Source organism: Aethalodelphis obliquidens, unplaced genomic scaffold (genome assembly GCF_003676395.1).
Source record: "Aethalodelphis obliquidens isolate GAN/ISIS:26980383/991018 unplaced genomic scaffold, ASM367639v1 scaffold45, whole genome shotgun sequence".
NCBI classification, from domain to species: domain Eukaryota; kingdom Metazoa; phylum Chordata; class Mammalia; order Artiodactyla; family Delphinidae; genus Aethalodelphis; species Aethalodelphis obliquidens.
Window position 1 is genome coordinate 4430409 of NW_020837989.1, and position 16784 is coordinate 4447192.

At 48.2% G+C, this 16784-nt stretch overlaps 1 protein-coding gene across 1 annotated transcript; it reads right to left on the reverse strand.

Annotated features, from left to right (window-relative positions):
* Positions 1-200: 200 nt before the first annotated feature.
* SAP30L (SAP30 like) lies at positions 201-14880 on the reverse strand. Its single transcript, XM_027081471.1, has 5 exons — positions 14020-14880; positions 9513-9635; positions 7223-7321; positions 4525-5687; positions 201-910 (listed from the first exon to the last, which is right to left on the reverse strand). Exons 1-4 carry the CDS (start codon positions 14215-14217, stop codon positions 5559-5561), a joined length of 549 nt encoding a protein of 182 aa, XP_026937272.1. The 5' UTR covers positions 14218-14880; the 3' UTR covers positions 201-910; positions 4525-5558.
* Positions 14881-16784: the final 1904 nt, after the last annotated feature.

Below are 16784 nucleotides of genomic sequence, written 5' to 3' on the forward strand. Positions count from 1 at the left end.
ATCTCTTTGCACAGGAGTGAGTGGGAGGGCAGGGTCACACTTCTGTGAGCTGAACTCACATGATGCGCACTGGGAGTGGAAGGGCGAGTGGAGGACAGATCGCTGTCCCCAGTCACTGTCCTACACGGCCAGGGGCCGAATGTGCAAGTGAAAGCATCTGAGCTCCATGTGGACATTCAAAGGGTACAACAGAGTGTGTCTCTTGTTTCTCATTCAGATCGTTTATTAAGAGCGAAAGTCGGGCCATCCCATCTGTGTGATACCGCAACATGAAAAGTCACATACATACTAGGGAGACCCCACAGAATTGAGAGCCTTTCAACAGTACAGAGCCATAGATTACAAAATTAAAATACAAATGATCCCCCCAGTTTGGCAGGAAACATGTACAATATGAGGAAGCCTGGAATGGAAGGGCACTTGCTTTTCGATAAGGCAGTTACAAAATGGAAAAAAAACCCAAACCAACCCACACCCCCAAAACACTCTGACAGGAATAACAGATAATAGACATGTGAAAACAGGGATCCTGTACAAGCCTCTGTCATTGGCAAAGATGTGTTCATTAAGTGAAAGCCACTGAAGGGTTTGCGTTTGAAGATGCAAGCTAGATGAAATGACTGATTGTAGACATTCCTACTCTAAGAAAAGGTCCCACCTTGCCCCCGGCTGGATTCCACCTCAAAAAATGGGATCAACTTTACCCTTCCTAACCATAAACTTGAAAACAGTCTGTAATAAAGAGAAAGGAATACAAAGGCATCCCTAAAGCACCATGCTTCCCAGGGCATGATCTTGAGCTCACCTGTCCTTCAGTTCAACTGCCTCTCTCGCTAACAGGGATGGGGGCTGCAAACGGCAGGGCCACAGAGCTGTGTCTGTTCATGTCAGGGTCACCTGAGTGACCCACCTGAAAGGCAAGTGTATTTAGTGAGAATTTAGAGTCTAGGACACCACCACATTTCCCGCCAGGACTTTGGAACCTTGGTCTTAAATTACAGGCTCCTTCTGTTCTCCCCTCCCATTCATTTTGCAAAACTCAACTGACTGCCTTCCCAGTCCTGTCTCACAACCTTGAGTTCTACAGGTTGGTTCCCTGAGAGCCAGGCTGGCCTTGGGAACCTCTGCTCAGGGGCTAGGTCTCAAGGTTCTGAGGGCAGCTCACTGCAGACTGGGTTACAGCTATGCTGCAAGTTGGAAAGTGAACGAGCGCCAGAAGCGTCAGGAGGACAGAAGGCTAGTCCAGATGATGCCACAGCACTCGGGCAAGTCTTTGCAAATCTCAGTTTCCCCATCTCTAAAAATCAAGGACTGGGCAACGGCGACCTCAAAGGACTTTCCAGCCTGAAAATACGGCACTTCTCTGGCACTGAGACATGTGGTTCTCCCAAGTTTCTAAGCTTTGTTTTCTCCATAAAAACAATGTGTGACGTACTTGCAGGAATCTTAAGGTACAAGCCCTCAGGGGCCCTATAACCTTTCAACTTCAGACAGAGCAATGATCATATTTTAAAATCTTCTAGCTAAAACTTTTCCTAAGTGATACGAGCATCAGTTTTTGTGAGGCAAGCATAAAACTAAGGCCTCCTCTGTCTTAAGGTATTTTTTTTAGCAGCCTGATAGCACTCCCTCCTACCCTGACCTCCTCCATCAGCTTTAGCAAGATCAAGGGAGTAAAATGATGTTATACTTTGTCCCAGCAGGATGACGTTGGGGTTACCTCAACATCTCCAATAAGGAACTAATACTCGGGGGGAAGGACAGCCAGGACACCAGAGTGTCTATATGCTAGCTGCTCCTTCCCCAGAGACAAACACTATGCACTGGGACAGTGCAGCAATTAGGTCCTTGGCCAACTAACTTGGCCCCCATTAGGCAGAGACTCAGATGGAAATTCCAGAGAACATAGAAAAGCCAGAGGTTTACAAAGATAGAACAGCCTTCCCCAGGAGGTAGTGAGTTCTCTGTCCTCAGAGGTGTTTAAGCCCAGACTGCTCAAACCTTGGTGGGACGGTTGTAGGCAGAATGCCAGCACCTATGGGGAGACTGGACTGGATGACTTAAAGGTCCTTTCCCAACTTCTGGATCTTGTCATGGTAATGACTGAGAGCCTTCGGATGATTTCTGTGCAGCAACAACTCTGGGATCCATGGTCGGGCCTCTGAGTAACTTCCCTCTCCTACTTTCTCCTTTCTACCAGGCAGGTGCCCTCCAGGATATTAACAAAAAAGTCCCCACAAAATAAACAGCTGAAATGCCAAGGTTAGGTGCAGCATCCCGGCTGCGACAATTACTAGCATCTGCTCTCTGGAAGACTAGCTGTGACTATTTAGCTATGACAGGAACGCCTAACAACTCGGTGGCTGTATCACATAAATGAAATTCCGCTTCCTTTTACACCAGCGGTCTTGAATCCTTTGGTTGCAATCTTTCAAGGGATTCAGCTATGATTTTTTTCACATGATGTTGCCAACCTAAGGGTTTGCTCGTTGAAATAAGAAGTTTGTCCGTTTGTTTTTTAAAAACCTTAAAATGAAGCAACACAAATGGCAAGATGTTGACAATTCCATGTGACACCTTTCAGGGCCTATGAAAGAATCACAGCAGGCTGGAAACTGAGGCAGGAGCTGTGCTGTTTAAGACAGTGCCAGTTCTGGATTGCACATTCCAGTTTTGCCCAGGAGCACCAAGAGGAGAGAAGGCAATGTTGCAACATTACAGGTGGAGAGACACACGAGTCCTTGACAGGTGGTATAAAAAACAGGCAGCCACGATGAGGGTTGCTTTCCCCAAGCCCCACTGCTCCCCAAAGCCAGATCCGGTTGCTTTGGAGGGCCGGCCACCTCTGACAGGCAGAAGTCTCCTGCCCCAGATCAAGCCATGGGAGACTGCAGAAGAGGCTAAGGCAAGTGGCTTCGTGGTCTGATGAAAGAATAGATTTCTGCACACAAGGAAAATATAAGTTCAGAGAGCTCTGTCTTCTCTCTCACCTGACATGCTTTCAACAGTTAAGACACCCATAACCTCCACTTTCCAAAGGACCTCTCCTTAGAGGAAAGACGGCTTGGGACTCGAGTATGCACAGCATCTGGCTGAGAGGGGAAAGTTTCCCCAGGCTTCACGTGGGAATGAAAGCACTCTTACAGACACACTTGAACAGACGGAGCCTAACACCACAGCTTCTTGTATAGAAGCGTACTGCTGTCTCTCAACTGGGAACACAGATCTGCTACTGAAGAAACAGTGACAAGACCTACACATCCACAATTCTGGTTCAAACATCAGAAAGACACACTTTTTTTCTCAATAAGATGTGGACATTTCCAGAGAGCAGGTTACCAATGCCTTAACCCCACCTGTCCCCAAACTCCAGCCTGATGAGAAAACACTCCCCTTGACAAAGGGGGTTTGGTGTTTGACACCCTCAAAGCCTTTCTAACTCAGCTTCTCAGGAAAAAAACCGACATAAGCCACATACTTTAGAGCCTTCCTGATGCTCACACATCAACAGCCTTCAGCTGTGAGTAGCGAGACACTCTCTAAATACCTATTGAATCTGCACAACTAAAAACACGCAGAGAGCACCCTCACATGCCCAGGTGTATGAAAATAAGATCCCTTCATAGTCTAGAGTATGCTCTATGTACATTCATTTATACATATTTTAAAAGGCTGCAATCTGCTAGACATGCATCATGAACACTGGTGAAACCTTGGCTACAGCGAACACACATCGTTTTATTTAGTGAGAGTGGTGGCCCTGTCCCCGTCCACGGAATGCATGCTCCACGGAACTGAGACCTTTGGCCACTCCACCACCATGCTTGGGGGCCAGGGGGTGGGGTTGTTCTGACTTCTCTGCGTGGATGCTCAGATTAAGCCGTCAGTGAGTCACTAAAATGCTCCGCCAGGCCAGGCTGTCCACTGCTGCTTTTATTTTATTTTATTTTATTTTTTTTTGCCGTACGCGGGCCTCTCACTGTTGTGGCCTCTCCCGTTGCGGAGCACAGGCTCCGGACGCGCAGGCTCAGCGGCCATGGCTCACGGGCCCAGCCGCTCCGCGGCATGTGGGATCTTCCCGGACTGGGGCACGAACCCATGTCCCCTGCATCGGCAGGCGGACTCTCAACCACTGCGCCACCAGGGAAGCCCTGCTTTTATTTTTTAAGGCTTAAGAAAGAACTCAGAATGAAAACTGAGTAAGAAAGTGATACCTTTGACCACAATATATGTCAAGATGGTCAGAAATTAGAATTCAAGTCCTTTCTTCTCTTTCCTTCCCACTCCCTGTCCACACCCTCTGCCCCCCAACACACTGACTAGAAAATTTTGCAAAAGCATACTTTTGGATATAAAGCTTTGTTTTCAAAGGATACTTTGGCTCTGATATAATTAGATAGAGGAATCTGAGTTTTTGAACATAAAAAAAATCAGGTAATTGTTAATACTTAAAAAACTTTAGGAATTGTCCCCCCTAAAGGAGAGGCAAATTGCTCACAAAAATGAACATCAGATGGCACTGACCTGTGTTGCTCAAACCCATGATTTGTTGCTGACCTCCAAGGAGGTCAAAGCTGGTCAGACTTTCTATCCCAGAGCTGGACTTTGGAGCAGGAACCACATGGTCCGTGGCAGCTTTCTTGTGGTTGTGAATTAAGGATTAGTACTTCTGAGAACATGAGCCCCACGCCACTAAATATCTTCATTTGTCAAAGCATTTCTGGCACAGGAGAATGGCTGAAGTCACAATACATAACTTGACCATGAAGCATGAGGCATGAAGGGGTGAACAAAGAGCCATGGCTCCCGGGAGGGGCTCTGCCTCAGTGTTTCTGGAACCTCCACAGATACAGCCTGGCACATGAGATTGCCCTGAAGTTCTCGTCTGACCTGAAATATCCTGTTGGTGCGTCAGGATTTCCTCACACTCCGGAAGTTAAGTGGTGAGCAACAGAAACGGCAGAGGCCTCAATACCTGGAGGTGGGAAGCACAAGGCTGGCACTGTTAGTGACAGCTGGATTAACCAGCAAATCCTGACTGAGTGCCTACTGTGTGCAAAGCACAAAGCTGGCGAGGGACCAGTGTCAAATGGATTTGCTGATAAGCGACAAAGCCTGCAACAAAGAGGGGCGCCTATGTCCCCAGCAGACGGGTCTGCTCATGTACCTCCCCGCCAAGCCGTACCTCGCTGCTGGTCCAGGGCTACACCTCACATGTGGCAGCATGGAATTACAAGATGACTACCAAAATATCTGTCATCCCACATTTCCAGTAGAACTGACTTAATGCTTTGCTGAATGTGGCAATACATTGTTTTTCTTTCATTCTTTTTCCGATCTTGTTTTTTCTTTTTTTAGTCCAGTAGTTGCCTTAAAGTCTGTGTATAAACATGCTGAATCATGAGAATATAATCCTCCTGACCGAAAAGATTTACAGTATTCATCATTCAAACTTTTTTATTTACAATAAAATTTAACAGTCTTTACGGGCTTAAATGTAGCAGATATCACCTGTGCATTAAGCATTATACTTCATTTCTTGAAGATGTGCTTCATCATCACTCAAGCTGCTTGCCGCCCTCTGATTTCTGGTCCAGTCTACTCTTGTTACTCTTCACCATGTAGATGAAATAAGCGAGCGTCTCCTTTTCATTCACGGGTATGTTCCTGAAGTGTCGGCTGACAGTCTACATGGGGAGGAAAACCAGAGTCCATTAAACCACGTGAACCATGAGGGCCACAAATTCTAAGCTGTGTGAAAGAGGGAACCGCAAGTTGCTCCCGGAGCTATGGAAGGGGTTATGATTACTGCAGAACTTCCTGCAGCGCTACAGGATGCAGAATGCCTTTCTTCCCAGGTTTAGGTGATTTGGTTTCCAGGCTTCCAAAAGCAACACTTTATTCCACAACACTCCTAAGGTGCAGTTCTGTTTCAGTGGCAGCCAACTGTCCATCATGGCATAGTCTCAAGGTCATCCTCATGGAGCAAGAGACTGGGACTGCAAGGGCTGACCAGCTGCTACCATAAGCTCTCAGGCCCAGGAACTGGGCAGAAAAGTGTCCTTTTAAAATTGTGTCAAATAAATACCCAATTGAACAGATGTAAGTGTCTCACCCAAAAAACCATCTAAATAGTACATAACTGCCTCTTGAAAGACACGAGATTTGAAGAAAAATTCATCATTTACTATGTATTCCTGATACTTTATCTCCAAGCCCTGAGAACGCAGGTCTCCTCTTGCCCCATCTCATCCCACCCCTCCCACCAGGGGTGGATACTGGCTAGGGTAATGTTATCTTGAAGTAGGAAAGGCTTGTGTACTTCTGTGGTTTATCTGGACGCTGGTGAAGGAGAGGTTTAAGGAAAAATGATGGATCGGCAAGAAAGCTCTAAAGGGAAGACCAAAAACCAACAGGGATGTGACCCCATAAGGAAATCTCTGGATGGACCGAGGGCACTGGTTCAGATAAAAAGGGAGTCAGAGAACGAAAACTACAGAGTGGTTGTCTCTGAATAGTAGGATGGCATTTTTCATCATTTCCCAAGTTTTCTACAATAGACAGAAAAACACATTTAGAAAAGAAGGATGAGAGGGTACCCACACAAATGCCAACAGGACGGAAGTATCAAGGCAGGGCTGTCAGTATATTAAAATAATGGCCAGTGGAGCACCCGCATCCCCATCCCACGCCCGGAACTGCGTTACGGACTCAGGGCAGGAGAAAACGTTCTTAGGCTCCGTTCATTGTAATAAGTACTTCCATTACCAACATCAGAGTAGAAGAATTCAAGGAAAACAACCAAAGAAAGAAAAATAGCTCCTACAGAACATGAGTAAAGGTTTGGGGATGATTAATCAGACACACCTCATGTGCAGAATGGAACATATCTAGAAAGAATCTTGCAAAACAAGATTCAAACAAATGAACAAACAAAAGAACACTCAGAACTTAGAATCAGGACTCTTGAGATTCCAAGCTACCAACTTGCTGTATGGTTTTACGCAAGTCCTTTCCTTTCTCTGTGCCCTGGTTTCTTTTATGGAAATCAGGCCTTTCTAGGTCTAAAGCTGGGGGATTCTAAATTGTGCAAAAGAGGAAAGAGGAAGTTGCTTCCAGAGGTATGGAAGGGATTACGTATAGACACACATGGAGAATCAAGGTCACCATCAGAAGCACAACGCTGGCTCTCCCTCTTTAGAGCGCAATTTTGTCTACCTACTTCTGCTAACTGGGCCTTATTGAAGCCTGGTCTGGTCTGCAATTTGTAGTGCCGTTTATAACGTCGGAGAGTGTTCACCTGCAGCTGGAACAGATCAACCTAGAGAGAAGAGGAGAAACACATTATCCATCACCTGACCAGCCACGACTCACTGAGAGCCCACTGTGTGCCTAGCACTACGTTAGATAGGGGTGGGGATGGAGAGACTACAAAGAAGTCTTAGAAATGGTCCACCAAGGACTAATAACTGGCTGGAAGGACAGAAACAACAGTGGAAGCAGAGTTCTGGCGGGGGAGGGGTGGTCCCAGAAGGCTGATGGAGGTTGTAAAGCTTCCGCTAAGGAGAGGCAGGGTTTAGAGAGACAGTGAGGAAAAGAACTAGAGTAGGGAATGAGAGAGAAGGCCATGGGCTCGGAAAGCCATGAGAGGACATACGGGCTAGGGGTCAGAGGCTCTCGTGATGGGTTTAAAAGGTGAGACTGGGTGGTAGCGTGTCTTGACAAGCAGAAGGAGAGAACCTAGATGGGAGGGCGCTGTTCTAGGAAGATGGATCTGTGGTGGTTTGTGGGAAGACTGACTGGGGGTGGAGGGACAGCAGAGGGAGATGCTGCAGCAATGGTCCAGAAATGAGATGGTGAAGTTGAGCTCTGCAGGGGTGCTGATGCTAGAGGGCATAGCAGGCATGGAGAGCAAAGGTAAAAGCAGACAGACATCCTGGAGGAAGACAGGCCAGAGCTCGGCACAGAGTAGATAGAGGGGCATGACGGAGGACAGTGGGAAGTACTGGTATTCTCAAATAGTTCTCCCCTAGGCTCAGCCTTCGGGTATTAGGATCCTTAACAGCCTTCCAGAGAAAGCTCAAAGCTACTGTAGCAAATGTACAAATCAGCAGGTTAGGGTCAGGGTCTCTGCAGATGACTGGGTAACAGAGGGGAAAGGACCCTCCCTTTTTTTTCTAACAAAGGAAGAGAGGAAAGCTGCACAGTCATGAAATATTGAAGGCCCAGAAAGTTGGGCTGCCTTTACCTGCCTCTAAAAGAGATGTTCTTGCTTCAGGCAGGTGGAGAGCACTTAAAAACAAAATGAATGATCAATATGAGGGACCAAAGTCCTTCTTCCTTTTCAAACATTCCTCAAACCTTTTTTTTTTTTTTGTGAAAAGCATTTAGAAAGTAAATACATCCATTTTTTCATAAAATAATAATAAAAATGCTAAAAGCATTAGAAAGATACTGTAAACCAATGCTAGAAAAGGGGACACAGGAAGGGGCAGAGGGAAAGGGCCATATTTTCAAAGGTTTCCTCCACATCTGCAGACAAAGGCCTGCCTACTCTTTCTATTCCTACACAGTCATTTTCACTCTGAGTGCTAACAGGCGGTTGCCTTATGAAATATTCATGCATCAAATATCCAGTGTACATTATAAACGGTTCTTCTTTTGCTGAGTCTTAAGTGAAAACAATTTAGATAGAAAGAAAATTCGATATTCCTCCCTGTAGCCTTGCTTAATAGACACTGGCACCTTGAAGGAAAGGCAGGCTTCTGGTTTGAGAAGCCTAGGGCTCATCATCTAGTGCGACGGTTCTCAGCAGGGGATGATCCTGCCCCCCAGAGGACACCTGCAATGTCTGGAGACACTAGGTGTGCATGGCACCTAGTGGGTAGAAGCCAGGGATGCTGCTGAACATGCTATGATGCACAGGACAGCCCCACCACAAAGAATTATCTGCCCCAAATGTCAACAGTGCCGGGGTTGAGAAACCCTGGGCCAGTGTAACTGACCTTGGAATAGATCTTTGGGAACAAGCCTGGACCAGGAATCAGAGAGTGATAGAAAATCAGAGCTGGTGTGACCTGACAACTTACACCTTCATTTTGCAGACCAGAAAACAGAGGGGAAATGACTTCCCCCAATCCATATACACTCAGTCTCTAACTTTAAGGGCAAAAACAAAGTTTTTAAAAACTTGACATTGTGGTTGTATTTAGGTATTTCTCAGGGTTTTTTTGAAGAAAGTCAGCACAGCCTACTGGAAAGGGCACTGGACTGGGGCTCCCAAACTGTGTGTGTGACTCTGAGTGTCTGTAAAATTGTGGGGCAGTCAGACCAGTTGATTTCTAAGCTTTCAGCTCTCAGATTCCATATTACTATGATTCTATTAGTCACTTTTCAAATACACCACAGCAACAAAGAGGAGACTAAAATTACTTCTTAGGCCAGGCCAGAGGTAAGGATCAGGTTAGAATCCATTCTCCCAGCTTTCTTAAGGTAAAGTTTTGGAACTTTACCTCAGGAATGTCAGTGTCATGCTCAGGAGAATCTCCACCATCGTCACTTGTCTTCCTCTTCCTTTTATTTCGTACACTCTGGATGAAATTTTTGTGGAAATCGCAAATATACAGGTGTCTTACCTGTTGGGAAGCAAATTAAAGTCAGAGTTGCCAATTCCATGGAAACAGCAACAGGTATCTGTCAAATTATGGGGCTTTTCTCCCTCACGAGGCATTGGAGACACCAAGGAAGAACAAGATGCAAGCCATCATTTCCACAAGTTTCCTACTGAATTGCACAATGAGAACCCCTCAAAGAGAACGCTAATATCGCACCGGGCAGTGCGTTATAAACCAAGTCCCCCCTGAATGATAAATACAACAAATGGTATGGATACAGCAAAGGGCAAGGCCCTGCGGCTGAGCTAGCTAGAGTGGAGGCCCCTGACCAGAAGGGAGGATTTGCAGGTAGTCAGGAAGCATTCCAGATGGGAAAGGCCACGACTTAAGTTTCAAATGAGGCCGATGGAAAGCGTGAGTGAAGAGGCCCTGAGGAGACCATGTCACTCAGATGCAGGCGGCTGCCTGTGCAGGAGCATCAGGAGAAATTTGGGGGTCAGGGGCATGAGAACAGCTTAGACTTTCCTTCAAACAAGACAGGGTCGCCCAAGGTTTTTGAAGCAGGGAGAGACGTGACATTTTCAGACCTGTAGGAGTTAGGAACTTATACCTCGCTGGAATGCACTGCCCCGGGAGCAGGAAAGCAGGAAAGAAGGCACTGTGGTAATGGTAGATGGGACAGCCTATTTTTACATTGACAACAGTTACTATTGTACGATGACAACCCTCTGAAAAACTATTTCTGTGTATCTATTTATAATTCTTGCATCACCACACATCTAATCCACAAAGAGAAGTGGAAAGAGGTGCAGAAATTCTCACAAGGTGGAACCACATAAAAGAAGGTGGGGGACTTCCCTGGTGGCGCAGTGGTTAAGAATCCGCCTGCCAATACAGGAGACACGGGTTTGATCCCTGGTCTGGGAAGATCCCACATGCCACGGAGCAACTAAGCCCGTGTGCCACAACTACTGAGCCTGCGCTCTAGAGTCCACGAGCCACAACTACTGAGCCTATGTGCCACAACTACTGAGCCTATGTGCCGCAACTACTGAGCCCACACGCTCTAGGGCCCCCATGCCGCAACTACTGAGCCTGCGTGCTGCAACAACTGAAGCCCGCGCACCTAAAGCCTGTGCTCTGCAACAAGAGAAGCCACCATAATGAGAAGTCCATGCATGGCAACAGAGTAGTCCCTGCTCACCGCAACTAGAGAAAGCCCGCGTGCAGCAACGAAGACCCAACGCAGCCCAAAATATATAAATACATAAATAAGAAACTTTAAAAAAAAAGAAGCTGGATACAACTGCTGCTTTTCTAATGCAGGCTGGAGGCTTATTATAATAGTAAGTGAAGGCGGCAACAGCAGCTAAGATGTGAAGAACGTGTTCTTATTAAGAATATAACTAGCAGGGTTGAATGGAGGATGACTGTAAATGACTTGGGGTTGGTGACACTGAACCAGATGTTGTGCAAATGTTCTTGAGAGACTTCTGAATTTGAGTTTATTCCTCAAATGCTTAAAGATGAAAGTAAGCTGATAGGAAACCAGCGTAATTAATTCAGGCCTTTTCACGGAGAAAACAATGAAAACTGTTTTTTATTCAGATGAATTAGCACTTTCATGTGGTTGGATTAGTGAGTCATGAGTAGTTTTAAGTTTACATTGTGAGGGTGTCTTGCAGACAGCAGGTAATCAATAAATGCTGCTGCATCAACACAGCCACCCCCTCGCATCTAAAAGCAGCTTAGGCCAGTAAAAGCCACATTTACATATGGCAACAGATTGGAATAGCTTTGCCAGATTCAACTCTGTCAAAGGACCTGCGGACACAGCACGTGTCACTGTCCCAAAGAATCTCACCTAGCTGATGTATAGACTACTGGATGTGCTTTTACGAGGACAGAAAGCACACTCACAGCATACCCTACGTACCTCACAGGAAGCGGGCCCTCGTGTTAGCTAGTCTCACATGTAAGGTCTGAGAGACTAAGCTGTTCCTCACATTCACAGAGTGACAGACTTGGAAAAAGAACAGGCTGAGACGTGATTCCTAAAGCTGTGGCTGGGAGATTTCAAGTCAGGACACTAGAATAATGGAATCCTAGATGGAAGACAACTCAGCAGTCACCAGTGTAAGCCCCCTGGCTCCCATCTCATTTTCTATTGGGATAACCTGAAGCCACCTAGAGTGGAGAAATGACCTGGCCAAGGTCATCCAGACCTTCTAACCCCTGGCACACGTCCTTTCCTCCTGCAATGTTTTCCTTACTCTATTCTCCACTTCTACTTTTCTCCAGAAAAAAGCAGATATGTGTCAATTGGAGGGATGTTTGAAAGCATGTTATATCTTAATAAATCACAGAACACTGCCAATGTTTACATGAAAGGAGTTAAACTGCATGAGTAGGATTTAAGGTGCTATTATTTAAAAAGGTTCTCTGCTAGACCCCTTTACAAGATAAATAGTCATTATTCCTCCTTAACTGTTTTCAAGTACATATTGGTTTTCAGAAATTTCAGAGCCCAGTGGCCTTTAGGGAACTGGGGGTGGAGAAAGGAGGGTGGTAGAAAAGGCTCTAGTGTTTTTTTCCCTGTTTCACTTTCTGCAACAACTAAAAATTCTTGTAACACAGCAGTTACTTAAAACTGAATTCCTGCCCAAGCCTGTGAGAATGAAATAGAATCCCTTTCAGAAGAAATGACTCCACAACACCACCTTCAAACAAACTGTGAGTGGCTCTGCCTTGAAATCCTACTCCTTCAGAAGCATTACCTTTTGGGAACTCTAGTACCAGGCTCAGGCTGCCTCTCTTCTAGACAGCGTGTGTCAAACGGTCAACATAGCCCAACACAGGTTTTCCAGTGGGGTCACCGGGAAAATGGAGCCTCAGTTGCAGCAGCACAACTGTTCAGATGGTGGGTTTAAAAGAACTGGGAATTTCTTTTTTTTTAATACTATAAAATATTATTATAAGCTGCTCAAGTAAAGGCTCCCAACAACCTAAACAGAAGGTGGGCAGTGTTTCCATGAGGATGAATTCATTACTGTCTTAGAATTAAGCATTTCATTTCCATACATGTCCTAATCCAGGCCACGACAGTGTCTAGCCGACAGTGTTTGCTTAGATGAATTCCTTTCATTCATTTATTCATTCATTGATAGAGATGTGTACTAAGAAAGCCATCAACTCACCCTCAACCACTTAAAAGTAGCATCTTTCCATTCAAGAGTTGCAAATATAATTGTTAACTTAAAAAAAATGGGGGTGAGAGTGAAGAGCGTAGAAGGAAGGGCAGGGAAGAATTTTTTTACTTATTAAACACTTGAAATCAAGGCTTATGCATGGGGCTTAGAAGTAAATCAGACAACGGATTCAAGAAATTAACCAGCCTCTTAGGTGCTGTGTGACTTTGGCACTGTCACTTCCTATCTCTGGGCCTCATTTTCAGTTGTAAAATCAGAAATGGAGAAGTGGGTGCCCTTTCAGTTTAACAAGCAATCTCTGATTTCCCCTCAAAGTGGAGAAATTTTGGTCCTAAAAGAGAATGGATGTTAACCACTTAATCTTCTAGCTGGTCTACCTGAATATTAAATACCCCTCTAACTTCCAATTCCTAATCACCAGGCAGCCACTTAAGGCTTGCAGCAACAGATGTCAAAACAAACAGTTCTTAACTGGTTGACAATACGCCCATCTTTAGAATAGTTAACTAGAAGTGGTGAAATCACACAGGAAAAGTTTTCTATTCAAATTTAAATTACCCACCTCCACCCTCCTGGGCATTTGTAAAGAAGTTAACCCTATAAAAATGGATTTTCTTCCTTTCTGTCACTTCGACTGCCAGAGCCACCTCCCGAGACCACATCTTGGTCTTATTTCTGCCACATCCTTGAAAATCCCAGGTCCCCACAGCTGCCTGCTGAGCAGCGAGCTCGGTGACCCTCTGCAGAAGCTGAGGCCGCCCCAGACAGGGACGTAACTGCCACCTTTCTTTTTCTGAAGGAATAACACGGATCCGAGAAGGAGGGAGAAGTTGGAGAAAAGCTGGGTCCCTTCATCACCTCCTCCCTAATACCTGCTCCTCCGTGGGCGAACCAAATGAACCCACCTCTTCCTGCTCCCATGTCTGCACCAATAAAACGAGCTAAAAACTGGTATCAAATCTTCCCAGGCAGGAAGGGTCCTCGGAGCCCCCGCCGCTAACCTCCCGGATTTGGGCAGAGCCCTAGTTAGAGCCCACCAGCGCCGAGCGGCCTTTGCAAGCCCAACTCCTCAGTTTGCAGATAAAGGGCGGCGAGGCCCAGGGCGGGGAGGGCCCCCGAGTCCCGCCCGCAGCCCGGGGCAGCGGCCCGAGAGCTGCCCGGTGCGGGGGCCCAGCCGGGGGCGGGGGCGGACTCACGCTCTTGTCGATGTCCAGCTTGAGTTTCTTCTGCGAGATGCTCTTCTGCACCCTCTTGCTGAAGGAGGCGTTGCCCGCGGGCCGGACGCAGCGCTCGCCGTCCTCGATGAGGCAGCAGCTCTGGCCGTAGCCCGGGGCGGCGGCGGGGGCGGCGGGGGGCCCTTCCCGGCTGTCCTCCTCTGTGCTAAAGCCGTTCATCTCCCCGCCCCGGGCCGGCCCCTCTGGGGGAGGGTCCCCCGTAGGCCACTCCGCAGCCGCGCTCCCCGCGGGGCAGGTTGCCGAGGCCCCCGCACTCGAGGGTCCCAGAGTCCGTCTGCAGCCGAGGCGCTGCCCTGCCCCGCGACCGGGAGGCCCGGCTCCGCTCCGCCGCGCTCCCGCTCCTTCGGTCTCCGGCCCCGCGTCTCCGCCAAGCCCCTTCCTCCCCGCTCGCGGCCCCGGGGTCGGCTCCTACGGCTCGCAGGGCCCCGCCGGGAGTCACCCGGAGGCGCCTTCTGCCGGGGGCCCTTAACCGTTACCCTTCGGCGGGGACGTCCGAGAGGGCGTCCCAGGAAGCAGCCGCTCCCCGAGGACTCCAGGCCCGGGTTGGCAGGGGGTTCCGAGGGCCCCCGCAGGCTCCCGCCTTATTTCGGCTGCCGGGCAAACTCGCCGCCGGGCAGCTCCCCCGGGGTGGCGCGGCCTCCCCGCGCGGGGCCCGGCCTCGAACCCGCGGCGTCCGGGCCCCGGGGCGCGTCCGGCCCGCCCCACCCCTGCAGCCGCTCGGCTGCGCCCCGAGTCCCGCGGCAGCCCCTGGGCCGCCCGGCCGCCGCCCGCCCAACGCTCCGCACCACAACAGTTCGCTCCCCCGCCCTCCGCGGGACAGCGGAAGTCCCGCCTCCGCGCGTCCATTGGCCGCGTTCGCACTCTGGGCGGGGCCGCCGCCGCCGCTGGCGCGTCCCATTGGGCGCCATCGCCGCCAGTCCCCGGCGCCTGGCTACTTCCTGGACTCTGCTGGGATGGGTTCAAAGTAGAGAAAGTGGAAGAGGGAAGAGTTCCCCGGGTGAGGGAGGGGAACCGGGCCGCAGACTCTCCGGGCCCGGGAATGGATGGTTAGCAGGGTCCCGGCTGGACGGAGGGCCCGACTCCGGGTACGGAGGATCACTTTCGGGGGACAGAAGTGCAGACGTGGGCGGGGACGCAGAGGGAGAGATACGTGGAGGGGCATGTGAGGGGGGACCTAAAGGGGATAGAGAAACTGTCATGAGAGGTTCAGACAGGGTGAAACGGAAGGACCACGGCCAGAGGACCCGCAGACCTGCGGGTTAGAAATCGGATAGAAAGACAGTCGTGGCGGGAAAGACAGAGGGACGATCGGGACAGATAACGTGGAAAGACGTGCAGAAGAGGTGATGGGGGTCTGATGGCAGGTCTTGCAAGGTGGTCAGGAGCTTAGGGTGGCGGAGACCCCCCACTGTGGAGACTGGGACTGGCTTGATCGGCGCGGAAAGAAAAGGAGAGAGGGAAGGGGACCCAAGGGGCTTGGGTGACCCTTCCGCTGGGAAGAATCGGAAGTCGGGATTAGGTCTGGAGGGTGGACTAGGTGAACCGCAGGGAAGAGGAGGCGCTGCGCAGGAGATGTAGAAAAGGCTGGGCCAATCTCGGCGTAGAGAAGGGCTTGTCGTACTTTGGGCCCTCCCTGGAGCTCTGTAAACTGTAGCTTCTAATGCTTTAAGCCTCCGGATTTACCCGCGAGGTGACCGCGCCCTGCGGAGGCCCAGAGCTTGGGGTTCGGCGCCCAGGACGTCAAACTCACACTCAGTGCTGTAGGGAAATCCTCTAATTCGGCACGCCTAGTCAGGCCACCTCTCCACTGGGTAGCCTGGGGACAAATGAGGGCCAAAGGCCCGAAGGGACTAGCCCAGGGTCATGCAGTCTTTTAGGGCTGGGCAGCATTTTCTCAGGGGGAGGGGCGTGGAGGGGACTGGGAGCGTTAGCTAAGCACGTGTAACTATTTTGGTACTACTAGGTGGCATTGAAGAGGCTTCTGGTTTGTTTCTTGTTGAAAACGGGAAGCTACCAGTTTTCATGTTTAGAAGCAGATGTCCTATGATCTTCAGTTTTCCTCAGTGGCCTTAAACGTATTTGTACCCACTAGCCTAGTAATTTCACATGTGGGGCAGCCATTTCAGGAAATCGGCCTACCGGAGAATATTTTATACGCAACAGTGTTCATTATGCGATTATTTATAATAGGAAAAATTTTAAAAGAACCAAAAGTTTCTCAAGGGAAGATCAACAACCTAACATCTAACATGTTTAGATGTTAACATGGTTGATCTAACATGGTTAGATCAACAACCTAACATCTTCAGAATGAGATATTTTGCAGTCATTTGCATTCAATGTTTACATCAATGTAAACGTTTTCTATATAAAATAATTCACCACTGACTCTTCAACAAAGAGTTGATGAGTTGGAGAAGTGCTTTATTTATGTTAAGTTTAAGATACAGGATATAACATTGCATATGGGATATGATGTCTGTACATCTATGTTTTAAAAAAAAGAAAAACAACTATTTGTGCCTAAGAAATACACCAAAGTACCAACAGTAATTATGATGGATATTTTCCTCCCTTTATTCTACCTTTGCATTTTCCCCAGTAAATATTTCTTGCCTTTACAGTAGGAAAACATAGAATAAAAAATTAATGGAAAAAAGGCAAGCTGAGTAAGATTCTTCCCTCAGAGTTCATATATTCAAAAATAAATTATTGAGCATATAACG

Bases quoted from the DNA above. Each gene is read 5' to 3' on its own strand.
- SAP30L (XM_027081471.1), bottom strand. From the start codon at position 14,217: ATGAACGGCTTTAGCACAGAGGAGGACAGCCGGGAAGGGCCCCCCGCC. The intron at 9,636-14,019 runs GTGAGTCCGCCC...GCTTCCCAACAG, and splicing joins AGCTGGACATCGACAAGAGC to GTAAGACACCTGTATATTTG. The intron at 7,322-9,512 runs GTAAAGTTCCAA...TCTTCTCTCTAG, and splicing joins ATGACACTGACATTCCTGAG to GTTGATCTGTTCCAGCTGCA.